Genomic DNA, 27,433 nt, shown 5'->3' with positions numbered 1-27,433 from the left:
ATTGGGGCAGGCAGCGCTCTCCTGGCATCCGCCAAACCCAGATTTGTCTGTCGGATGCCAGATGATGACGCGTGATTCATCACTCCAGAGAACGTGTTTCCACTGCTCCAGAGTCGAATGGCGGCGAGTTTTACACCACTCCAGCCGATGCTTGGCATTGCGCATGGTGATCTCAGGTTTGTGTGCGGCTGCTCGGCCATGGAAACCCATTTCATGAAGCTCCCGGCGGACAGTTCTTGTGCTGACATTGCTTCCAGAGGCAGTTTGGAACCCGGTAGTGAGTGTTGATGAGTTTGATGAGGAACGATGATGAGTTCCACTTCACAATAACAGCACTTCCAGTTGACCGAGGCAGCTGGAAGGTGGCATCCTATGACAGTGATACGTTGAAAGTCACTGAGCTATTCAGTAAGGCCATGCTGATACCAATGTTTGTCTTTGGAGATTGCATGGCTGTGTACTCGATTTTATACATCTGTCATCAACGGGTGTGGCTGAAATAGCCAAATCCAATCATTTGAAGGGGTGTCCACATACACTACTGAATATATAAAAAAGTATATTGCCAGTGGTGAGGAGAGTGACCCTGTTTAAACCCACAGCGTCATACACAGCTACTGACAGCTGTGTTGACACACACACACACACACACACACACACACACACACACACACACACACACACACACACACACACACACACACACACACACACACACACACACACACACACACATATGATGCTAAGAAGGTGCCGACAGAGATGGTCGCCTCGCTTCAAGTCCTTAGGAAACTGCAGTATTTAGTTTTTTTAATGTATTATTTATTACATTGTTAGCCCAGAAAATTTTAAGTGATATTACATACAGCCGGGAAGAACTATTGGATATAAGAACGACATCATCTTACCAACATTACGACCAGGATTACGACTTTCCCGAAGCGGATCCTTAGTTCGGACAACCACCCAGGACAGTGGATCTAATCCCAGAAGCCATCCCAAAACAAGGTGCCACTGAAGAGGCAGACATAGGGGCCTCCTGGACAGACTCTGTAGACGGGCACACCGCCCACCGCTTCCGAGTATACTACTCGCCAATGTCCATTCTCTTGACAACAAGTCAGACGTAATTTAAGCAAGGGTTGCCTTCCAGACAGACATCAGAGATTGTAACATTATCTGTTTTACGGAAACATGGTTCTCTCGGGATACGTTGTTGGAGTCGGATCAGCCACCGGACTTCTTCATGCGTAGGGCAGACAGCGATAAACACCTCTCTGGGAAGAAGATGGGCGAGGCTGTATGCTTCATGATTAACAACTCATGGTGTAATCGTAACAATATACAGGAACTCAAGTCCTTCTGCTCACCTGACCTAGAATTCCTTACAATCAAATGCCGGTTATATTATCTCCCAAGAGAATTCTCGTTAGTTATCGTCACAGCTGTGTATATACCCCCTCAAGCAGACACTACGACAGCCCTCAAGGAACTTCACTGGACTCTATGTAAACAGGAAACCATATATCCTGAGGCTGCATTTATCGTAGCTGAGGATTTTAACAAAGAAAATTTGAGAACAAGGCTACCTAAATTCTATTCAGCATATTGATTGCAGCTCTCGCACGGCAGAAACTCAAACAGCTTGTAGCTGTGACTATAACCATTCAATGCTGGTCTGACCAATCGGAATCCACACTTCAAGATTGCTTTGATCACACGGACTGGGAAATGTTCCCGGCAGCCTCAGAGAATAACATCGATCTATACGCTGACTTGATGAGTGAGTTTATAAGGAAGTGCATTGGAGATGTTGTACCCCCTGTGACTATTAAAACCTACCCTAAACAGAAACTGTGAATGGATGGCGGCATACGCGCAAAACTAAATCACAAACAACCGCATTTAACCATGGAAAGAAGACTGGGAATATGTCCGAATATATAACCAGTGTAGTTATTCCCTCCGCAAGTCAATCAAACAAGCGAAATATCAGTATAGGGACAAAGTGGAGTAGCAGTTCAACGGCTCAGTCACGAGATGTATGTGGCAGGTTCTACAGGAAATCACGGACTATAAAAAGAAAACCAGCCACATTTCAGACACCAACGTCTCGCTTCCAGACAAATTAAACACCTTCTTTGCCCGCTTTCAGGATAATACAGCGCCACCGTCACAGCCCACTAACATGGACCGCACCCCCCCTCTCCTTCTCTGTGGCCGATGTAATATATTTTAAACGTGTTAACCCTCACAGAGCTGTTGGCCCAGACGGCATCCCTAGCCGTGTCCTCAGAGCATGCACAGACCAGCTGGCTGGTGTGTTTATGGACATATTCAATCTCTTCCAATCCCAGTCTGCTGTCCTGCATGCTTCAAGATGGCCACCAATAAGAATGCTGTTCATTGACTAATGCTCAGCATTCAACACCATGGTACCCTCCAAGCTCATCATCAAGCTGGAGGCCCTGGGTCTCAACCCTGCCCTGTGCAATTGGGTCCTGGACATTCTGACGGGCCGCCCCCCAGGTGGTGAAGGTAGGAAACAACATCTCCACTTCGCTGACCCTCAACACTGGGGCCCCAACCCACAATGGGGTGCGTGCTCAGCCCCCTCCTTTACTCCCGGTTCATCCATGACTGCGTGGCCATGCATGCCTCGAACTCAATCATCAAGTTTGCAGATGACACAACAGTAGTGGGCTTGATTACCAACAACAACAAGATAGCCTGCAGGGAGGAGGTGAGGACACTCAGAGTGTGGTGTCAGGAAAACAACCTTTCACTCAACATCAACAAAACAAAGGAGATGATTGTGGACTTCAGGAAACAGCAGAGGGAGCACCCCCTATCCACATCGAAGGGACAGTAGTGGAGGTGGAACGTTTTTTAAGTTTCTCGGCTTACACATCAAACAAACTGAAATGGTCCACCCACACAGTCAGTGTGGCGAAGAAGGCGCAACAGCACCTCTTAAATCTCAGGAGGCTGAAGAAATTTGGCTTGTCATCTAAACCCTAACAAAGTTTTACAGATGCACAATTGATCATCCTGTTGGGCTGTATCACTGCCTGGTACGGAAACTGCACCGCCCTCAACCGCAAGGCTCTCCAGAGGGTGGTGCGGTCTACACAATGCATCACCGGGGGCAAACTACCAGCCCTCCAAGACACTAACTCCGAGCCGCTGCTGCCTACATAGAGACTCATATCACTGGTCACTTTAATAAATGGTTCACTAGTCACTTTAAACAATGCCACTTTAATAATGTTAATTAACATAGTGGGGCAAAAAAGTATTTAGTCAGCCACCAATTGTGCAAGTTCTCCCACTTAAAAAGATGAGAGAGGCCTGTAATTTTCATCATAGGTGCACTTCAACTATGATAGACAAAATGAGAAGAAAAAAAATCCAGAAAATCACATTGTAGGATTTTTAATGAATTTATTTGCAAATTATGGTGGAAAATAAGTATTTGGTCAATAACAAAAGTTTCTCAATACTTTGTATACCCTTTGTATACCCTTTGTTGGCAATAACAGAGGTCAAACGTTTTCTGTAAGTCTTCACAAAGTTTTCACACACTGTTGCTGGTATTTTGGCCCATTCCTCCATGCAGATCTCCTCTAGAGCAGTGATGTTTTGGGGCTGTTGATGGGCAACACAGGCTTTCAACTCCCTCTAAAGATTTTCTATGGGGTTGAGATCTGGAGACTGGCTAGGCCACTCCAGGACCTTAATGCTTCTTACGAAGCCACTCCTTTGTTGCCCGGGCAGTGTGTTTGGGATCATTGTCATGCTGAAAGACCCAGCCACGTTTCATCTTCAATGCCCTTGCTGATGGAAGGAGGTTTTCACTCAAAATCCCACGATACATGGCCCCATTCATTCTTTCCTTTACACGGATCAGTCATCCTGGTCCCTTTACAGACAAACAGCCCCAAAGCATGATGTTTCCACCCCATGCTTCACAGTAGATATGGTGTTCTTTGGATGCAACTCAGCATTCTTTGTCCTCCAAACACGACGAGTTGAGTTTTTACCAAAAAGTTCTATTTTGGTTTCATTTGACCATATGACATTCTCCCAATCTTCTTCTGGATTATCCAAATGCTCTCTAGCAAACTTCAGACGGGCCTGGACATGTACTGGCTTAAGCAGGGGGACACGTCAGGATTTGAGTCCCTGGCGGCGTAGTGTGTTACTGATGGTAGGCTTTGTTACTTTGGTCCCAGCTCTCTGCAGGTCATTCACTGGGTCCCTCTGTGTGGTTCTGGGATTTTTGCTCACAGTTCTTGTGATCATTTTGACCCCACGGGGTGAGATCTTGCGTGGAGCCCCAGATCGAGGGAGATTATCAGTGGTCTTGTATGTCTTCCATTTCCTAATAATTGCTCCCACAGTTGATTTCTTCAAACCAAGCTGCTTACCTATTGCAGATTCAGTCTTCCCAGCCTGGTGCAGGTCTACAATTGTGTTTCTGGTGTCCTTTGACAGCTCTTTGGCCATAGTTGAGTTTGGAGTGTGACTGTTTGAGATTGTGGACAGGTGTCTTTTATACTGTTGACAAGTTCAAACAGGTGCCATTAATATAGGTAACGAGTGGAGGACAGAGTAGCCTCTTAAAGAAGAAGTTACAGGTCTGTGAGAGCCAGAAATCTTGTTTGTTTGTAGGTGACCAAATACTTATTTTCCACCATGATTTGCAAATAAATTCATTAAAAATCCTACAATGTGATTTTCTGGATTTGTTTTCTCGTTTTGTCTGTCATAGTTGAAGTATACCTATGATGAAACTTACAGGCCTCATCTTTTTAAGTGGGAGAACTTGCACAATTGGTGGCTGACTAAATACTTTTTTGCTCCACTGTATCTTACATTTACTCATCTCATATGTATAGACTGTACCTTATACCGTCTATTGTACCATCCCTATGCCCCTCATCCATATATTTATATATCCTTATTCCTCCCTTTAAATTTGTGTGTATTAGGTAGTTGTTGGGGAATTGTAAGATTTGATTTGAAATAAATGTAACATTTTCTAAAGTTGCCATTCCTCCTAATACACCTACTGATTTCCTTTCAGACATATCACCTGAGATAAGTGCACATTAAGTCCAGACTCCTCTGAGTTCATTCAGAGTTTCAGCTATCCTTCCTCACAGAGCCCCTCCGTGCCACTTCATCTTAATGTTAATTTGTGGACTGGATGGATGACTAATGTTGTGCTGGAGATGGTTTGGCTGTGCTCTGAATCTCAAACAGCACATTAAGGGGATGTGCTGAGGGGAGCTATGGTGCTTCAAGCTCAGTCTGCAGGCTTCAGTTAGCTAACTGAAACTAAATCCGGTATCCTCAGCTAAGTATCCACCTCTGCTCTGATTCTGTATCCTCATTGTCTAAAGCAAGACAGGTTAGTCCCTGTGGGCTTCTCAGTTTAGCTAAACTCAGATCTCCCTGAGCAGTCAGGCTTCAAGACGGGTTACTCAACCAAGACTGCTCTTCTCTGTGTCACGGAGACTCCCCGCACTGCCAAAGCTGACTCTCTCTCCTCTTTTCTCATCCTCTTAGTTCATGGTGTCAAAGGCAGCAGATAGATCTATCAGATCCTCCTCTCCACCCTCTCAGGGCTGGGCGTCTCATGCTCTGTGCACTCTTGGTTTGCATCATTCCTTGCAGGCCGCTCTTACCGGATGACGTGGAGAGGATTTGTGGCTGCACCACGTACTCTCATTACTGGTGTCCCCCAGGGCTCGGTTCTAGGCCCTCTCCTCTTCTCTCTATACACCAAGTCACTCGGCTCCGTCATATCCTCACATGTTCTCTCCTATCATTGCTTTGCGAATGACACTCAACTATTTTTCGCCTTCACCACTTCTGACACCCAGTTGTCGACACACATCCCTGTGTGCCTGGCAGATATCTCAACTTGGATGTCGGTCCACCACCTCAAGCTCAATTTAGACAAGACGAAACTGCTCTTCACACAGGAAGCGGCGCAGGTCCTAATCCAGCCACTCTCCTCTCTCGTCTGGACTACTTCAACTCGCTATTGGTTGGCCTCCACTTGTGCCATCAAATCCCTACAACCTATCCAGAACGCTACAGACCACCTAGTTTTCAACCTTCCAAAGTTCTCTCATGTCACCTCGCTCCTCTGCACACTCCACTGGCTTCCAGTCGAAGCTCGCATCCACTACTACCATGGTGCTTACCTACGGAACAGCAAGAGGAACTGCCCCTACCTTCAGGCTATGCTCAAGCCCTACACCCCAACCTGAGCACTCCTTTCTGCCACCTCAGATGTCTTGGCCCTCCCACTCTAAGCTGTTCTCTGTCCTGGCACCCCAATGGTGGAACCAGCTTCCCTCTGAAGCTAGGACAGCAGAGTCCCTGCTCATCCTCCGAAAACATCTGAAACCCTACCTCTTCAAACTGTATCTTAAATAATCCTCATCTCGGAACTAAAATGTAAATCTAAGCAATGGTTTTCCATTGGGATATAGACCCCTTTCTGCGTTTGCAAACATTGTCACATGAGGGTGACGCGTGCAAGTTGGTGGCAGAACAAGGGGTAGTTCTAATAGAACGGCATCAACAAAAAGCTTCTATTTATATGTTGCTTATGAGTGCATTTCACAGTACTTTTGGATTATAATTTTATTTGAAGGCTCGTATGAATGTCTTGCTTAACATTAATGTCTGTGTCATCGCAAATCAACTGCATTATAAACTCAGCAAAAAAAGAAACGTCCTCTCACTGTCAACTGCGTATATTTTCAGCAAACTTAGCACGTGTAAATATTTGTATGAACATTACAAGATTCAACAACTGAGACATAAACTGAACAAGTTCCACAGACGTGAATTAATAGAAATTGAATAATGTGTCCATGAACAAAGGGGGGGGGGGGTCAAAATCCAAAGTAACAGTCAGTATCTGGTGTGGCCACCAATAACAAGTACTGCAGTGCATTGCCTCCTCATGGACTGCACCAGATTTGCCAGTTCTTGCTGTGAGATGTTACCCCACTCTTCCACCAAGGCACCTGCAAGTTCCCGGACATTTCTGGGGGGAATGACCCTAGCCCTCACCTCCGATCCAACAGGTCCCAGACGTGCTCAATGGGATTGAGATCCGTGCTCTTCGCTGGCCATGCCAGAACACTGACATTCCTGTCTTGCAGGAAATCAAACACAGAACGAGCAGAATGGCTGGTGGCATTGTCATGCTGGAGGGTCATGTCAGGATGAGCCTGCAGGAAGGGTACTACATGAGGGAGGAGATTGTCTTCCCTGTAACGCACAGTGTTGAGATTTCCTGCAATGACAACAAGCTCAGTCCGATGATGCTGTGACACACTGCCCCAGACCATGATGGACCTTCCACCTCCAAATTGATCCTGCTCCAGAGTACAAGCCTCGATGTAACGCCCATTCCTTCAACGATAAACGCGAATTCGATCATCAACCCTGGTGAGACCAAACCACGACTCCTCAGTGAATAGCACTTTATGCCAGTCCTGTCTGGTCCAGCGATGGTGGGTTTGTGCCCATAGGTGACTTTGTTGCCGGTGATGTCTGGTGAGGACCTGCCTTACAACAGGCTTAAAGTCCTCAGTCCAGCCTCTCTGTCTATTGCGGACAGTCTGAGAGCTAATGGGGGGATTGTGTGTTCCTGGTGTAACTCAGGCAGTTGTTGTTGCCATCCCGTTCCTGTCCTGCAGGTGTGATGTTCGGATGTACTGATCCTGTACAGGTGTTGTTACACGTGGTCTGCCACTGCGAGGACGATCAGCTCTCCATACTGTCTCCCTGTAGCGCTGTCTTAGGCGTCTCACAGTACGGACATTGCAATTTTTTGCCCTGGCCACATCTGCAGTTCTCATGCCTCCTTGCAGCATGCCTAAGGCATGTTCACGCAGATGAGCAGGAATCCTGGACATCTTTCTTTTTGTGTTTTTCCAGAGTCAGTAGAAAGGCCTCTTTAGTGTCCTAAGTTCAACTTCAACCAGTAAAATGGCTCTTTGCTAGCTTTTGCTACATGCTATATCAATGAGCGTTAGCATTCTAGCTAACAACTGCTGCATCCAAAATAAAACAATTTGCAAAGATCACAACCAAATATAATGTTAGCGACTGTTCAAGCAAGAAGTATTTTGTTTAGAGGTAATAAAAACGTAAATCTAGGCTATGTTCAATGGGCACAGATGGCGATGGATTTCTTACTGCCGCGCGCATCTGTGCTTGACGTCAGTGTGTCGTGTGCTGGGAATGGGTCTATTTAGTGGTGTGTTCTCCCTCTTCTTCTCTCTCCTTTCCCTTTGTACCCCCCAGGTGTATTGAGTAATGTGTGTTACACCTCACCAACGAGGTATACTTAAGCAATACGGCCCGATGAGGTGTGGTATATGGCTACAGCTAAGGGCTGTTCTTAAGCATGACTCAACGTGGAGTGCCTGGACACAGCCCTTAGCCGTGGTTTATTGGCCATATATCACAAACCCCTGAGGTGCCTTATTGCTTTTATAAACTGGTTACCAATGTAATTAGAGCAGTAAAACGTAATGTTTTGTCATACCTGTGGTATACGGTCCATCAGAATTCAGGGCTCAAACCACCGAGTTTCTAATGAGTTTTATACCATGGGATTGTTGAGTACTCGTTTCTGATTGGCTTGAATGGCATTCTAGAGCGTGCATTATTTCCCTATAAGGCACAGTATAATTGCACGGTATAATTCAATGGCAATGTAGTTCATTCTTACATTTTCAATTTTTTTTTAGCTGCTTTTGAAAACCAACGTCGAATTGAAAATATCAATGGCATTGTTGAGTTCGATTTTCATAATAGCAAGCTAGGATATCAGCGAGCAAGTCTAATTGTTTGGTTACCAAGGCAACTACTCTAGCTATCTAGCTAGCTAGTAAACATGCTAGCTACTTCAGTGGATGTTGTCACATCTCTACTGGCAAATACGTTAAATTATAGCCATGGTATAAAATAGATGATCACCTCAGGACATTCTCTGGAGAATAATGCAACTCCGCGGAAGGTTTGTTCCACTCCGATAACGTGTTGTGGAGCACACATTCCAGGTCATACGTTATTTTTCAGAGAACTCACAGAGAACTCACAGCTCGAGCATTACAACAAAATCTATGGGCAAAAACACGTTAGCTGGCTAGTTGAGATTGAAATGTCTTATAAATAGCTCTCTGAAGTGTGCAATGACTGACATGACAACAGGAAAACTGATGATGCAATACCCAATTTTGAAATTGCACCTTGTGCGTTCTACTATTACAATGTTCAAAAGTAAGTTGAACACCTGCCTGAGTTCCTTTAATAATTCTGCCGACCCACAATTTGGGAACCACTGATCTATACCACCCAGGTGTATTGAGTTGTGTCCTCTCTCCCTCCTATTCTCTCTCCTCTCCCACCCAGGCGAACGGCCGTACAAGTGCAGCCACTGTAGCAAGGCCTTCAACCAGAAAGTGGTGCTGCAGACCCATATGGTGAGGCACACGGGAGAGAAGCCCCACCTCTGCACCTTTTGCCCCGCTTCCTTCTCGCAGAAGGGCAACCTGCACTCACACGTCCAGAGAGTGCACTCTGAGGTAAACAACCAACTAACTACATCACCTGGCACATCTCTGTTGCCCTTGTCTTTAATCAGTAGGCTGGGTGGAATTATTATTGGCAAATAACTTTCACCTGTCTGATCCTCAAAGTTGTCCACAAAGTGTCTACAAGGTAACGTGTGTGTGTGTATGTGTGTATATACAGTACCATTCAAAACTTTGGACACACCGACTCATTTTAGGGTTTTACATTGTAGAATAATTGTGAAGACATCAAAACTATGAAATAACACATGAAATCATGTAGTAACCAAATTTGAGATTCTTCAAAATAGCCACCCTTTTCCTCGATGACAGCTTTGCACACTCTTGGCATTCTCCCAACCAGCTTCATGAGGAATATTTTCAACTGAGTTGAGGTCGGGTAATTGTGGATGCCAGGTCATCTGATGCAGCACTCCATCACTCGCATTGGTCAGATAGCCCTTACACAGTCTTGAGGTGTGTTTTGGGTCATTGTCGATGTTGAAAAACAAATGGTAGTCCCACTAAGCGTAAACCAAATGGGATGGCGTATCGCTGCAGAATGCTGTGGTAGCCATGCTGGTCAAGTGCACCTTGAATTCAAAATAAATCACTGACATTGTCACCAGCAAAGCACCATCACACCTCCATACTTCATGGTGGGAACCACACATACAGAGATCATCCGTTAACCTACTCTGCGTCTCACAAAGACACGGTGGTTGAAACCAAAAATCAAAATTTTATACTCATCAGACCAAAGGACAGATTTCCTTCGGTCTCATGTCCGTTGCTTGTGTTTCTTGGTCCAAGCAAGTCTCTTCTTATTGGTGTCCTTTAGTAGTGGTTTCTTCACAGCAATTCGACCATGAACGACTGATTCACACAGTCTCCTCTGAACAGTTGATGTTGAGATGTGTCTGCTACTTGAACTCTGTGAAGCATTTATTTGGGCTGCAATCTGAGGTGCAGTTAACTCTGCTGAACTTATCCTTCGCAGCAGACTCTGGGTCTTCCTTTCCTGTGGCGGTCCTCATGAGAGCCAGTTTCATCATAGCACTTGATGGTTTTTGCGACCTCACTTTCAAATTTTTTTACATTTTCCAGATTGAATGACCTTCATGTCTTAATGGAATGATGGACTGTCATTTCTCTTTGCTTATTTGAGCTGTTTCTGCCATAAAATGGACTTGGTCTTTTATCAAATAGGGCTATCTTCTGTATACCACCCCTACCTTGGCTCAAATGCATTAAGAAGGAAAGAAATTCCAGAAATTAACTTTTAACAGGCACTCCTGTAAATTAAAATGCATTCCAGGTGAGTGTGTAAAGATGTCATCAAGGCAAATGTGGCTTCTTTGAAGAATCTGAAGTATATTTGGATTTGTTTAACACTTTTTTTCAGTTAATACATGATTCCATATGTGTTATTTCATAGTTGTGATGTCTTCGGTATTATTCTACAATGTAGAAAATAGTATAGATAAAGTAAAACCCTGGCATGAGTAGGTGTGTCCAAACTTTTGACTGGTGCTGTATATTTTAGCGATTTACATTTACTTTTGATACTTAAGTGCATTTAAAACCAAATACTTTTAGACTTCTACTCAAGTAGTATTTTACTGGGTGACTTTTACTTGAATCATTTTCTATTAATGTACCTTTTACTTTTACTCAAGTATGACAATTGGGTACTTTTTCCACCACTGATCTTTATCAAGGGTGTGCATAATTTCGGACCCCACTGTATATACCGTCTAGGGTAGAGTCTAAAATGCTGACCACACCACTCGCTTTGCAAAATAAATGTACACAATAAATGTACACAAATAAATGTACACATACGTGTTATTCAATCATTGCACCCACACTACTCACGTGCGCGAACGAGCGTCTGCTTTGCCAAGCGCTAAAATAGAAGTCAGTTCTATTTGTGACGCTGAACGCGGTGCAAGTCCCGCCTCTCCCATCTCCTCAATGATTTATAGAAGCAAATACCCACGTGCCATCTACTCATTGATTATACCCACGTGGACCTTGTGTACTCAACATTTATATTTCAGGACAAATTAGCTAGCAACAGCAAGCTAGCTAAATATGACAAATTAGCTAGCAACTGCAAGCTAGCTAGCTAAATTGCCATAAATTTGTAATGCTTTTTGACCTGTCCCTAAATTAATATAATTGGTTCAGAGTATGTTTTGATATTTCAACCTGCGTTTCGTGATCGCGTTTGGTGTGGGGGGGACAAAATATATTTGCGCGCGTCCTGTCTGGGCATGGTGTAAGGGTCTCTGGACAGGCCCCCCCTGTCTCTCTCTCTCTCTCACTTACTCCCACACATGGTCACCCTCCTCCCGGCTCAATTGCTTCAATAGTGCAAAACTCTGTTGCACGTAAAAATGTTTCAGTCTCTTAGACAGAGAATGAGCTTAAATTACTGTTAATTGTCCTCGTCACCTATGTGCCTATGTCATTCGAAAATGTATCTTATGAGTCATCTAGCTGAACGCAAGACCTGGCTGTTTCTCTATGATATGCCAGCCAGGTCATTTTAGGCTCCCTCAATATCCTGTAATGTCCATAGAAGAGCATCCTCAGTCGGTTGTAGGCCCATATAAAATGAATGCGACTAATGGAGAGGAAGAGAGAGCGAGGATAGCTCCCAGCTCCTGTAGCCTCGATGGAAAGGCAGCTCTGTGGGGTCATGAATAGGTAATGGCACATGAAGAGATGACTCCGTCAGGGATGCAGGGCAGGGCACACAGATCGATGGATGGATCCAGACTAATGCTGCAATAGTTCATGATCTGCTGTCGCATTTTACCACTCAGAAAATAAGGCTTACATTCTATTACACTGTCTGCAACGGAGCTTGTTCATTTAAAAAATGCCTCTTCATGCATTCTGATCACAGACAAAATCATACATTGTCAATGGTAGGAAATGGATTTGATGTGAATGTGGGTCTTGTGTCTTCTGACCTTTGCCCCCCCCCCCCCCCCCCCCTGCCCCTTTGTCTTTAATCAGTTAGATATACGGAAATAATATAGGACATTCTTATGAAACAGAAGCTTCTATTACTGATGTAGCAACATTGTACACATCTAATGTGATATTTTCACATGTTTGACGGTCCATGTGGAAAATAATGATCCTAAATGAAAAGCAGTCTCTGGGTTATTCAGTATGAGGAGTCGAAGAGATGGTGTTTTATAGGCAGCCGTTTTTGAGTGACTGGCTGTATGCTCTTCTGGATCTGAGTGCTACTTTCATCGAATTTGTGTCCAGTAGTCACCATTACTTACATCGATGCAAATGAGGACATGCAAATGTGAGGCTTCGTCCTTTTTTATTGAGGGGCCAACTCAATCAGATAGCCTTTCAATTTTCCCCTCCCCTCACAACAAATACATGTGATCGTTTTATCAACCGACCATTTTTAAACGAATGGGGAAGTGATTCTAAAGAGCGCCTGTAGCGTGTTGTTGTCCGTCAGTGCTAATTGGCAATGATGCGGTGAGTTGATTTGAATCTGCCCCGAAAGCCCCAAATCATATTTATTCAACTTTTTTTTGAATAATGCATGTGATTCTTACGAGTGTCCTTCAGCCTACTCTGGCAGTCAGGACCTCGGCTTTATGAACAGGCTTTATGAATATATTAAAGTCGGATGTGAGTGGGAATGCATTTCATAACAGCATCTGGAGTATGGAGAGGGAAGTGGGATTATTTTTAGATTATCTCAAGGTTTTTGCATGAAATTGTTCTCTCTCCTCCTAATCGCTGCCTTATATTAGATTGCCCATTAAAATAATCAGAAGATGGATATTTGTAATATCTGTCTTGGCTGAAGATAAAATATGTATAATGTATACACTGATTGTGCAAAACATTAGGAACACCTGCTCTTTCCATGGCATAGACTGACCAGGTGAAACTAGGTGAAAGCTATGATCCATTATGGTCAGTTAAATCCACTTCAGTCATTGTAGATGAAGGGGAGGAGACGGGTTAAAGAAGGATTTTTAAGTCTTGAGACATGGATTGTGTATGTTAGCCATTCAGAGGGTGAATGGGCAGGACAAAATATTTCGGTGTCATTTTGAATGGGGTATGGTAATAGGTGCCAGACGCACCGGTTTGAGTTTCAAACCCAGCAGCATTCCAGTTCTTTTCACGCTCAACAGTTTCCTGTGTGTATCAAGAACCCACCCAAAGGAAATCCAGCCAACTTGACAACTGTGGGAAGCATTGGATTCAACATGGGCCAGCATCCCTGTGAAACGTTTTCCACACCTTGTAGAGTCCACGCCCCAACGAATTGTGGCTGTTCTGAGGGCAAATGGGGTGCAACTCAATGTTAGGAAGGTGTTCCTAATGTTTTGTACACTCAATGTACATCTTAGTTGGTATTAAATTAGAATGACATGGCATTAGGTAGTTTATTTTTACCTAATGTAAAATAATTTATTTTTAATATAAAAATGGACAAAGAATGTAGCTTTCTGCTAATTCCCATCGGCATCATATCCAATGAAAGCATTTAGGCCTTTAACAGCTCATTTAATATAAAGTAATAATCACAGTTGTGTGTGTATACTGACTTTGTTTCCTGTATATGTGTCTCTTCAGCTTACGGGAGTGCCACTGTTCCCGTGCATGGACTGTAGCTGTGTGTTCAAAAAGCTGGGCAGTCTCAACGCCCACATCAGCAAGATGCACATCTTGCTCATTGAGGAATCGGCCAACACACAGGTGAGCGAGTGCATGCAGATGATGTGAACTTCTGGAAGTTTCTCCTGATTCGGTTTCTGACCTCTGCATTCAGTTTGTTGCCTCACGCTGCAGCTAGCTTGATGCTGAGGGATCAGACACACACACACACCCACACTGGAACCTCCCTGTAGCTCTACCACTACATGCAGATTCTTATGTGACTATTTCAGAGGGGGCTCAATATAAAAAAGCCTCTCGTTTTCATAATATGTCATTGTATTTTTGTAAGTAAATGGAACCTTGAAAATCAGGTGTTCGGGTTCACTAGTAATTAGGTGAACGAGGCTTCCATAAAAAAATGTTTGCTTATTAATGATGCACTGCAAAAAACGAAAGATAGAAAATGCTCTACGCTGCTCAGATACACTAACCTCTTCCATTCTCAGTATTCCCTATTCTCCTCTCATTCTCTCCACCTTCACACCCTTCCTCGCTGTCCCGTAGGAGGTGGAGGAGTCGGGTCAGGGTGTGGCGGGGTCAGAGGGCAGCGAGGTGGTGACTGACGTGATCCAGCAGCTCCTAGAGCTGTCAGAGCAGGTGACAGGGGAGGGGAACCAGTCACAGCCCCAAGAACAGACCATCACCATGGAGACGGCCATCAACCAGGACATCCTACAGGTGGGAACCATAACACACTCAGGAATGCATGCATACATGTACATACACACGCATGCGCATAAGCGTACATGCACGCACAGACACACGAACGCACGCACTTATGGATACCTGTGTATACACACACATATTCACACACACACACACACACACACACACACCCTGCTATACTTGAGAGGACTTTTTGGGGACCAATTCAAAGTCCTATTTTCCCTAAACCATACCCTAACCTTAACCCTACTTGTAACCCTAACCTTAACCCCTAAGCCTAAAATAGCCTTTTTACAAGGGAGGACCGGCAAACTTCTGGTACCGATTTCTAGAAAACAATAGGCTATATTGATTTAAACTGATGTTGAGAACAACGTGGCAGAGGTGGGCGGCAGCGGAGTGAGGAGACGGGGAAACAGCCATTGGGCCTAGAAAAAGCTCAGAGACAGAAACACTCACCTTAAAAACCTCTCTGGGATATGTGGGACGGTAACGTCCCACCTCGCCAACAGCCAGTGAAAGTGCAGGGCGCCAAATTCAAAACAACAAAAATCTCATAATTAAAATTCCTCAAGCATACAAGTATTTTACACCATTTTAAAGATACAATTCTCGTTAATCCAGCCACAGTGTCTGATTTAAAAATGCTGTACAGCAAAAGCACCACAAACGATTATGTTAGGTCACCACCAACTCACAGAAAAACACAGCCATTTTTTCAGCCAAAGAGAGGAGTCACAAAAAGCACAAATAGATATAAAATTAATCACTAACCTTTGATCTTCATCAGATGACACTCATAGGACTTCATGTTACACATGTTACATGTTATGTATGTTTTGTTCGATAAAGTGCATATTTATATTTAAAAATCTCATTTTACATTGGCACATTACGTTCAGTAGTTCTAAAACATGCGGTGATTGTGCAGAGGAGCCACATGAATTCACATAAATACTCATTATAAATGTTGATAAATTCAAGTGTTATTCATGGAACTTTAGATACAGTGCCCTGCGAAAGTATTCGGCCCCCTTGAACTTTGCGACCTTTTGCCACATTTCAGGCTTCAAACAAAGATATAAAACTGTATTTTTTTGTGAAGAATCAACAACAAGTGGGACACAATCATGAAGTGGAACAACATTTATTGGATATTTCAAACTTTAAAAAAAAAATCAAAAACTGAAAAATTGAGCGTGCAAAATTATTCAGCCCCCTTAAGTTAATACTTTGTAGCGCCACCTTTTGCTGCGATTACAGCTGTAAGTCGCTTGGGGTATGTCTCTATCAGTTTTGCACATCGAGAGACTGAAATTTTTTCCCATTCCTCCTTGCAAAACAGCTCGAGCTCAGTGAGGTTGGATGGAGAGCATTTGTGAACAGCAGTTTTCAGTTCTTTCCACAGATTCTCGATTGGATTCAGGTCTGGACTTTGACTTGGCCATTCTAACACCTGGATATGTTTATTTTTGAACCATTCCATTGTAGATTTTGCTTTATGTTTTGGATCATTGTCTTGTTGGAAGACAAATCTCCGTCCCAGTCCTCAGGTCTTTTGCAGACTCCATCAGGTTTTCTTCCAGAATGGTCTTTTTGGCTCCATCCATCTTCCCAGAAGAAAAGCTCCATCAGGTTTTCTTCCAGAATTCTTCCACATGGTCCTGTATTTGGATATGTTTAACTCCTCCCCATCCATCTTGTGACTCCCATTAGCAATTTTTCTGAACCATCTTCCCTGTCCCAGATTTTCAAAATATGCTGAACCATAGAAATTGACTAATTTGTGTAAGAGTATGCAGGCATAGCATTTTGTGTAGCAAACCATTTTCACAAAAGAGATAACCAAATAAATAAAATCATTTACCTTTGAAGAGCTTCAGCCACCACCATGTTTGACAGTGGGTATGGTGTGGTCAGGGTGATGAGGATTAACTGTGTTGCAAACGTTTTTGGAATCGTGTTTTTTCCATATCTCTTCATTGAACATAACGTTTTCTGCATTGTTGACAAAAAGTTCAATTTTGGTTTCATCTGACCAGAATGCACCTTCTTCCACATGTTTGGTGTGTCTCCCAGGTGGCTTGTGGCAAACTTTAAACAACACTTTTTATGGATATGTTTAAGAAATGGCTTTCTTCTTGCCACTCTTCCATAAAGGCCAGATTTGTGCAATATACAACTGATTGTTGTCCTATGGACAGAGTCTCCCACCTCAGCTGTAGATCTCTGCAGTTCATCCAGAGTGATCATGGGCCTCTTGGCTGCATATCTGATCAGTCTTCTCCTTGTACAGGTGACTTTTGTGACCAATTTCGAGCTGAAAGTTTAGAGGGACGGCCAGGTCTTGGTAGATTTGCAGTGGTCTGATACTCCTTCCATTTCAATATTATTGCTTGCACAGTGCTCCTTGGGATGTTTAAAGCTTGGGAAATCTTTTTGTATCCAAATCCGGCTTTAAACTTCTTCACAACAGTATCTCGGACCTGTCTGGTGTGTTCCTTGTTCTTCATGATGCTCTCTGAGCTTTTAACGGACCTCTGAGACTATCACAGTGCAGGTGCATTTACACGGAGACTTGATTACACACAGGTGGATTGTATTTGTCATCATTAGTCATTTAGGTCAACATTGGATCATTCAGAGATCCTCACTGAACTTCTGGAGAGAGTTTGCTGCACTGAAAGTAAAGGGGCTGAATAATTTTGCACACCCAATTTTTCAGTTTTTGATTTGTTAAAAAAGTTTGAAATATCCAATAAATGTCGTTCCACTTCATGATTGTGTCCCACTTGTTGTTGATTCTTCACAAAAAAATACAGTTTTATATCTTTATGTTTGAAGCCTGAAATGTGGCAAAAGGTCGCAAAGTTCAAGGGGGCCGAATACTTTCGCAAGGCACTATACACTTCTCCTTAATGCAAACGCTGTGTCAGATTTAAAAACATTTTTACGGAAAAAGCATGATCTGAGCACGGCGCTCAGAACCCAAACCAGCCAAAAGAAATATCCGCCATGTTGCGCAGTCAACATTAGTCAAAATAGCATTCTAAATATTCACTTACCTTTGATGATCTTCATCAGAATGCACTCCCAGGAATCGCTGTTCCACAATAAATGTTTGTTTTGTTCGATAATGTCCATCATTTATGTCCAAATAGCTTCTTTTGTTAGGGCGTTTGGTAAACAAATCCAAAAGCGCGTTCAGGTCCAGCCGAACGTCGGAGTTCCGTTACAGCCAGTAGAAACTTGTCAAACTAAGTATAGAATCAATCTTTAGGATGTTTTTATCATAAATCTTCAATAATGTTCCAACCGGAGAATTCCTATGTCTGTAGTAAAGCAATGGAACGAGAGCTAACTCTCTCGTGACCGCTCCTCAGAGCCTGTGGCAATCTGCCAGACACCTGACTCAATCCTCTCTCATTCGGTCCCACTTCACAGTAGAAGCCTGAAACAACGTTTTAAAGACGGTTGACATCTAGTGGAAGCCTTAGGAAGTGCAACATAACCAATAGCTGTATCTACAATAGGGGCTGAGTTAAAAAAAACTAAAAGCCTCAGATTTCCCACTTCCTGGTTGGATTTTTCTCAGGTTTTCACCTGCTATATGAGTTCTGTTATACTCACAGACATAATTCAAACAGTTTTAGAAACTTCAGAGTGTTTTCTATCCAATACTACTAATAATATGCATATATTAGCATCTGGGACAGAATAGCAGGCAGTTTACTCTGGGCACCTTATTCATCCAAGCTACTCAATACTGCCCCCCTGTCACCAAGAAGTTAATGATGATCAACTGAATGATGAAAATATTAGATTAAAGTAGGCTAATGCAATTGAAGGCATGTATCAAATTCTTGCTTGGACTGAAACTCCCAAAGTCATATCCAACCCTTTATGCTCATTTAAAGCAATAGTCGTGTGTGTGTGTGTGTGTGTGTGTGTGTGTGTGTGTGTGTGTGTGTGTGTGTGTCACCTAGATGATCATTTCAGCACTGTTTTGATTGGGACAGTGCCATCGCACTGCTTTGAGGCAAGTGTTGGGGATTTTCTTTCTCACTGGATATCAATTGAGGTGTGTGCTAATGATCATCTTTATACTAGTTTACTCATTATATTAGCTAATCAGAACGTTTTGCTTGCATGTTATGCAAGTGGATTTTTCTCTTCACTCGCGTAGTAGCCTTTCTTACTCCCTTCAAAAAGCCTTTGACTTGTCTCATAGTCGATCAATGTGATTTTTTCCCCCCACTGAATCTGTCTGTATATTTGGTTAGTTGATCTCTGGCTGGTAGCTCGTTTATTCGTTCACTGACCAGAAACATTTAGCATGCAATAATGTAGCCTAAATCGACTAATATACTTATCTATTGCCTTTATATAGAGCCAAGGCTATTTTCTTATCGTCCCAATCCCGCTGAAACCCAAAACCTTGACTCCTGTCTCGCATGAAAAATCCTAACTATATTCTGTAATCCAGGGGTTGGATTATCCAAGCACATCATCTATTTTATTTAATTTTTTTACCTTTATTTAACAAGGCAAGTCAGTTAAGAACAAATTCTTATTTTCAATAACGGCCTAGGAACAGTGGGTTCACTGCCTTGTTCAGGGGCAGAACGACACATTTGTACCTTGTCAGCTCGGGGATTCGAACTCGGTTACTAGTCCAGCGCTCTAACCACTAGGCTACCCTGCCGCCCCAATGCATGCCAAAATACCGCTATAACATTTCACGCGCTTCTCTGCGCTGTCTTGTATTGCCGCCCATTATGAGAGCTTCCCTAGAGAATGTGTGATCAACAAATGGTGAGAGTAGATATGGATATTTACATTTTTAAACATAGATAAAATATAACACCTTGATATTTAAACAATTTCCTCTCTCCATCTCCCCGTTATTCCTGAGCTGATCTGTGATCTGTATAATCATCAACTAGATTTAGCCAAATAGAATATCTCCTGTCATTCGTTGGAGGTTATCTGGGAAGCTTAGCAATTTTGCTCAATTTACTTTTGTTTGATGGCGATTACAAAGTTGGTGTTATTCGACAACCCTGTAGACTGCCTCGGGGTGCACTCTGTGTGTCCAGATAGCCTAGGCCTACTTCTGAAATGCGCCAAATTAATTGAGGAACATGATTTCGCAATTCACAACAATGTCATTGGTAATCAAAGTTACTGTGTCGTTACTAAATATCAGTTTCACTTGCTGTGAATTCTTTAAATAGTGGCACAGCAACAATCTTGTTTTGTGAGAACCCTGGCATAGTGACCATATCTTGGTTTTAAACCTGGTTTTGAATGGGAATCAGTTTCTGGCTCACTTTAAATGTCAGACCAGGCTTGGGTTGGACCGAGATCGAATTTTCAGTTTGCTTCTGATGAGGACTTTTTGTGAAGTAAATACACTAGGCTTAAGGCTTCTTTGCGACAACCTGTTTGGATAATGTGATATTTTATTTCTTGCAAACCTGCTGCGGCGCATGTTGTGTATTCCTTGGAATTGCATTAGTGCAACATTGGGGTATAACGTTGTAATTTCCCTTTTTTTTGGAGAAATGTGGGCCCAGGATAGTCCCGGGATCCTGGTTACCGGTGTTAATCCCTAGCGTCATGTAGCCTAGCTCTAATAATGTGATCGAGGCATACAGCACAGTATTATCCAATACTGTGGATGGATTTTTTTTTACTAATTCATAGTATTAGTCACAGTTTTTTGTTAAACCCTGTCATCCCTGAACCCACACCCACACAGCAAGCCCTGGAGAACAGTGGGTTGAGCGTGGTTCAGTCCCAGACCAACGGAGCGGCCAGACAGACTCAGAGCCATGCCGCTGAGGGGGCTCTACCTGACAGTAAGAAGTTATCAGGCCAGGACAAAACCGCCAAGAAGGAGAAGAAAAGTATCTTCAAAAAACCTGTACAGATGCCAGGTAGGGCATACCCCAAATAATGTCCATGTGTGCTTGTGTATGTCACCGTCTCTCCGTTCCGTTTCAACTCCCATCAGTTTACTAGCGCGTGAAATGTCCATTAACAATAAACAGGTATATTGCATATAGTGCATTCAGAAAGTATTCAGACCACCTTCCCTTTTACCACATTTTGTGACGTTACAGCCTTATTCTAAAATGGGTTCAATAAATGCTTTTCCTTGTCAATCTACACACAATACCCCATAATGACAAAGCACATTTTTTTTTTGAAAAGTCTTTGTAAACGTATTCAGTCCCTTTGCTAGTGGACTCGAAATTGAGCTCGGGTGCATCCCGTTTCCATTGAACATCCTTGAGATGTTTCTACAACTTGATTGGAGTCCACCTGTGGTAAATTCAATTGATTGGACATGATTTGGAAAGTGACACACCTGTCTATACAAGGTCCCACTGTTGACAGTGCAGGTCAGAGCAAAAACCAAGCCATGAGGCAGGAGGAATTGTCCATAAAGACAGGATTGTGTCGAGGCACAGATCTGGGGAAGGTCTATCAAAAAATGTCTGCAGCATTGAAGGTCCCCAAGAACACAGTGGCCTCCATCATTCTTAAATGGAAGAAGTGTAGAACCACCAAAACTCTTCCTAGAGCTGGACACCTGGCCAAACTGAGCTATCGGTGGAGAATGGCCTTGTTCAGAGAGGTGACCAAGAACCGTATGGTCACTCTGACAGAGTTCCTCTGTGAAGATGGGAGAACCATCCAGAAGGAAATCATCTCTGCAGCACTCCACCAATCAGGCCTTTCTGGTATAGTGGCCAGACGAAGCCATTCCTCATTAAAAGGCAAATGACAGGCCACTTAGTTTGCCAAAAGGCTCCTAAAGGACTCTCAGACCACGATAAACAAGATTCTCTGGTCTGATGAAACCAAGATTGAACTCTTTGGCCTGAATGCCAAGCATCAGGTCTGAAGGAAACCTGAAACCATCCCTGCGGGATCGAAGGAAAGATGAAAGGTTCTAGTCAGGGCAGAGGGGAAAATGAACGGCGCAAAATACAGAGAGATTCTTGATAGAAAACTGCTCCAGAGCGCTAGGGACCTCAGACTGGGGTGGTTTTTTGATAGACCTCCCCCAGGTTCAGCTTCCAACAGGACAACGACCCTAAGCACACAGCCAAGACAAAGCAGGAGTGGCTTCAGGACAAGTGTCTGAATATTCTTGAGTGGTCCAGCCGGACTTGAACCCGATCGAACATATCTGGAGAGACCTGAAAATAGCTGTGCAGCTACTCTCCCCATCCAACCTGACAGAACTTGAGAGGATCTGCAGAGAAGAATGGGTGAAGCTCCCCAAATACAGGTGTGCCAAACCTTTAGCATCATACCCAGGAAGCCTCAAAGCTGTAATTGCTGCCAAAGGTGCTTCAACAAAGTACTGGGTAAAGGGTCTGATTACTTAAGTAAATGTCATATTTCAGTTTTATTTTTTTTAAATAAATTTGCAAAGAATTTAAAAAAAAATCTGTTTTTGCTTTGGCATTATAGGGTTCCAACAATTTAAAGCATATTTGAATAAGGCTGTAACATAACAAAATGTGGAAAAAGTCCAGGGGTCTGAATACTTTCCAAATGCACTATATATTGGGAGTTTCAATTGATCCCCAGAATTGATGGAATTTAAGTGTATTTCGTCTCGGCTCTGTGCCTGCTCACCTCATGTGGGACCGGTGTCGTATCCATTAGGGCACACTATAACAAAACGTTTTGAAACCTAACACGAAAATGAATGTTTGTTATTGGCCAGGTCCAAGGTAGTCTCTCCCTGTTTAAGTCTGTTTTTCTTCCATTTGGTGCTTAATGAACACAACCCATGCCACCACTTTCCCCCTTCCCCATAGGCTCCATCAGGGAGGAGAATGGCGTGCGGTGGCACAGCTGCCCTTACTGCAGCAAGGAGTTCAAGAAGCCCAGCGACCTGGTGCGCCACGTCCGCATCCACACACACGAGAAGCCCTTCAAGTGCAAGCAGTGCTTCCGCGCCTTTGCCGTCAAGAGCACCCTCACTGCCCACATGAAGACGCACACAGGCGTAAAGGCCTTCGAGTGCCAGTGCTGCATGAAGTGCTTCTCCACGTCGGGCAGCAGGAAGGTCCACATGCGCCTACATACAGGTGAGTGATTATTATGTCGTTGTCATTATGGTGTGATATTAGCACCAACTGAGATTTGAACTCAACCATTTTGATTGTATTCATAGATATACATTTGGTTCATTTTCATGCCAGCCAGGTTGGCTATGCTCCTGTTGTAAAGATAAGCAATGTGCTTAATATTTGTTAATATTAGGAAAGTTGTGAAATAAATATAGCAGGCCTAGTCTATATAAAGCTGATGGGATCCTCCTCTATTTAGTAGAGGCCATCACTCTGTTTTCTCACGCAATTGCATAGCCTATAGAAATGTTGAGCAACATGGGTTCATGGGCACTCATGAAGTGTTTGATTAGATTTTCGATTACATTTGCATTGATGTCAGAGTGATTTAGAGGGACCATAGAGTGCTGAGTACCAGTCAGTTAGCAAGTTTGGTAGATTACTATCAGCAGCATCAGAGCTTGGAGAAGCATAATTATCGTGACTAAACGGTTATGTGGAATTTGACTGCCTTCATGACTCGTGACCACCGGTGTGGCGGTAATACGGTCACCGCAACAGCCCTACTCGTATTCGAGCAGTGAATATCAAAGATTCAACCACAAAGACCAGGGATGTTTTTCAATGCCTTGCAAAGAAGGGCACATATTGGTCAATGGGTAAAAACAAAAAACATTGATTATATAACCCTTTGAGCATGGTGAAGTTATTAATTACATGTTGGATGGTGTATCAATGCACCCAGTCACTACAAAGATACAGGGATCAAATCAAACTTTATTTGTCTTATGTTCCGAATACAACAAGTGTAGACCTTACCGTGAAATGCAGTGCAGTTCAAGAAGAGTTAAGAAAATATTTACCAAATAAACTAAAGTAAAAAATAATACAAAGTAACACAATAAAATAACAATAACAGGGCTATATACAGGGGGCACCGGTACTGAGTCAGTGTGCGGGGGTACAGGTTAGTTGAGGTTATTTGTACATGTTGGTAGGGGTGAAGTGACTATACATAGATAGTGAACAGCGAGTAGCAGAAGTGTACAAAACAATTGGATGGGAAGGGGGGGGGGTGTCAATGTAAATAGTCCGGGTGGCTATTTAATTAATTCTTCAGCAGTCTTATGGTTTGGGGGTATAAGCTGTTAAGGAGCCTTTTGGTCCTCGACTTACTTAGCGCTCCGGTTCCGTTTGCCGAGTGGTAGCAGAGAAAACAGTCTTTGAATTTTTAAGGCCTTCCTCTGATACTGCCTAGTTTGTAGGTCCTGGATGGCAGGAAGCTTGGCCCCAGTGATGTACTGGGCCGTACACACTACCCTGTGTAGCGCCTTGCGGTCAGATGCCGAGAAGTTGCCATACCAGGAGGTGATGCAACCGGCCAGGATGCTCTCGATGGTGCAGCTGTATAACTTTTTGAGGATCTGGGGACCCATGCCAAATGTGTTCAGTCTGCTGAGGGGGAATAGTTTTAGTCGTGCCCTCTTCACGACTGTCTTGGTGTGTTTGTACCATGATAGTTCGTTGGTGATGTGGACACCAAGGAACTTGAAACTCTCGACCCGCTCCACTACAGCCCTGTCGATGTTAATGGGGGCCTGTTCGGCCCGCCTATTCCTGTAATCCATGATCAGCTCCTTTGACTTGCTCACGTTGAGGGAGATGTTGTTGTCCTGGCACCACACTGCCAGTTCTCTGACCTCCTCCCTATAGGCTGTCCGCAATGTTGTTGTCAGCAAACTTAATAATGGTGGTGGAGAGCATTCCAAGACGCGTGAAAGCTGTGATTGAAAATCAGGCTTATTCCACCAAATATTGATTTCTGAACTATTCCTAAGTTAAAACATTAGTATTGAGTTGTATAAAAATGGTTATGAACTTTATTTTCTTTGCATTATTCGAGGTCTGACAACACTGCATTTTTTTTGTTATTTTGACTAGTTGTCATTTTCTGCAAATAATGCTCTAAATGACAATATTTTTATTTGGAATTTGGAGAAATGTTGTCAGTAGTTTATAGAATAAAACAAACATTTCCATTTTACCCAAACACTTACCTACAGTTGAAGTTGGAAGTTTACATACACCTTAGTCAAATACATTTAAAATCAGTTTTTCACAATTCCTGACATTTAATTAATGTAAAAATCAATTGCTTTATTTTAAGAATGTGAGATGTCAGAATAATAGCAGAGAGAATGATTTATTTCAGCTTTTATTTATTTCATCACATTCCCAGTGGGTCAGAAGTTTACATACACTCAATTGGTATTTCGCAACATTGCCTTTAAATTGTTTAACGTGGGTCAAATGTTTTGGGTAGTCTTCCACAAGCTTCCCACAATAAGTTGTGTGTAATTTGGCCCATTCCTCCTGACAGAGCTGGTGTAACTGAGTCAGGTTTGTAGACCTCCTTGCTTGCACACACTTTTTCAGTTCTGCCCACAAATTTTCTACAAGATTGAGGTCAGGGCTTTGTGATGGCCACTCCAATACTTTGACTTTGTTGTCCTCAAGCCATTTTGCCACAACTTTGTAAGTATGCTTGGTGTCATTGTCCATTTGGAAGACCCATTTGCGACCAAGCTTTAACTTCCTGACTGATGTCTTGAGATGTTGCTTCAATATATCCACATAATTTTCCAGCCTCATGATGGCATCTATTTTGTGCACCAGTCCCTCCTGCAGCAAAGCACCCTCACAACATGATGCTGCCACCCCCAAGCTTCATGGTTGGGATGATGTTCTTCGGCTTGCAACACTCCCCCGTTTTCCTCCAAACATAACGATGGTCATTATGGCCAAACAGTTCTATTTTTGTTTCATCAGACCAGAGTACATTTCTCCAAAAAGTACGATCTTTGTCCCAATGTGCAGTTGCAAACCGTAGTCTGTATTTTTTATGGCGGATTTGGAGCAGTGGCTTCTTTCTTGTTGAGTGGCCTTTCAGGTTATGTCAATATAGGACTCGTTTTACTGTGTATATAGATACTTTTGTACCTGTTTCCTCCAGCATCTTCACCAGGTCCTTTGCTATTGTTCTGGGATTTGCACTTTCCGCACCAAAGTGCGTTCATCTCTAGGAGACAGAATGCGTCTCCTTCCTGAGCGGTATGACGGCTGCGTGGTCCCATGGTGTTTATTCTTGCGTACTATTGTTTGTACAGATGAACGTGGTACCTTCAGGCGTTTGGAAATTGCTCCCAAGGATGAACCAGACTTGTGGAGGTCTTGGCTGATTTCTTTTGATATTCCCATGATGTTAAGCGAAGAGGCACCGAGTTTGAAGGTAGGCCTTGAAGTACATCCACAGGTACACCTCCAATTGACTCAAATTATGTTAATTCGCCTATCAGAAGCTTCTAAAGCCATTATATCATTTTCTGGAATTTTCCCAGCTGTTTAAAGGCACAGTCAACTTAGTGTATGTACATTTCTGACCCACTGGAATTGTGATACAGTGAAATACTGTCTGTTAACAATTGTTGGAAAAATGACTTGTGTCATGCGCAAAGTAGATGTCCTAACCGACATGCCAAAACTATAGTTTAACAAGAAATTTGTGGAGTGGTTGAAAAAACTACCTAAGTGTATGTAAACTTCTGACTTCAACTGTATAAATAGTAAAACCAGAGAAACGGATCATTTTGCAGTGGTCTCTTAATTTTTTCCAGAGTAGTATTATGACAACATTTTGCCCGTTTTGGACTTCGGTGAAGTTCTTTTCAGTTGTTCGGGCAGCTGGAGTCAAGCGAGTCTACGCCCCTTTGTCTGTGATTGGTCAACAGTAGGGATTCTTCAATAAAGTCTTTGTTGTCATTCAAAGAGATGACTCGTTTTCATGCAACAAAAAAATATTGGAAAATACTGTACCAAACATTCTAGTTAGATGTAAAATTGAGCAATTTAAGATCTCTTCGGCAAAAACGTAAAAATGAATGACAGATTTCTAGAGTTATCTTAGATTAATTCTGACTATTCAGAGGAATCGTATACTGGCTATGGCGTCTCAAAATGGACAAACAGTACTATAGAAGCTTGAAAAAGAAAAGTGAAGGTCTTTAAAGCGAGTTTGCGAGTACAGTAGTTCGGTTCGGCTAGTTGCTGACAACTTTAGGCATTGGCGTTCCACAGGATTCTTTTGATTTTATGTCATCTCTCAGGAGACATTGGTACGTTAAATCGATTTCGGCCTACTCAATATGATACTGTTTAAATATGTATTTTCTCTAGTGTGTCCTGATTAAACTGACATGAATACATTTCCATTTCAAAACTGATGCAGTTTGTTCTCGTTATTGTCATTTGCTTCTACGTGCTAATTGAGGCAAATGT

General features: G+C 43.0%; 1 protein-coding gene across 2 annotated transcripts in view; it reads left to right on the top strand.

Annotated features, from left to right (window-relative positions):
- LOC135520035 (zinc finger protein 236-like) overlaps nucleotides 1–27,433 on the top strand; it is an 88,773-nt gene that overhangs the window by 6,608 nt on the left and 54,732 nt on the right. For both annotated transcript variants that reach the window (XM_064945348.1, XM_064945347.1), the window contains exons 6-10: nucleotides 9,454–9,626; nucleotides 14,250–14,372; nucleotides 14,838–15,011; nucleotides 20,764–20,941; nucleotides 22,844–23,116. In XM_064945348.1, the coding sequence (XP_064801420.1) occupies nucleotides 9,454–9,626; nucleotides 14,250–14,372; nucleotides 14,838–15,011; nucleotides 20,764–20,941; nucleotides 22,844–23,116 (921 nt within the window). The remainder of the gene's footprint in view (nucleotides 1–9,453; nucleotides 9,627–14,249; nucleotides 14,373–14,837; nucleotides 15,012–20,763; nucleotides 20,942–22,843; nucleotides 23,117–27,433) is intronic.

The sequence above is a fragment of the Oncorhynchus masou genome, chromosome 29, assembly GCF_036934945.1.
Source record: "Oncorhynchus masou masou isolate Uvic2021 chromosome 29, UVic_Omas_1.1, whole genome shotgun sequence".
Classification (NCBI taxonomy): Eukaryota; Metazoa; Chordata; class Actinopteri; order Salmoniformes; family Salmonidae; genus Oncorhynchus; species Oncorhynchus masou.
This window is presented reverse-complemented; position numbering and strand designations above follow the sequence as displayed.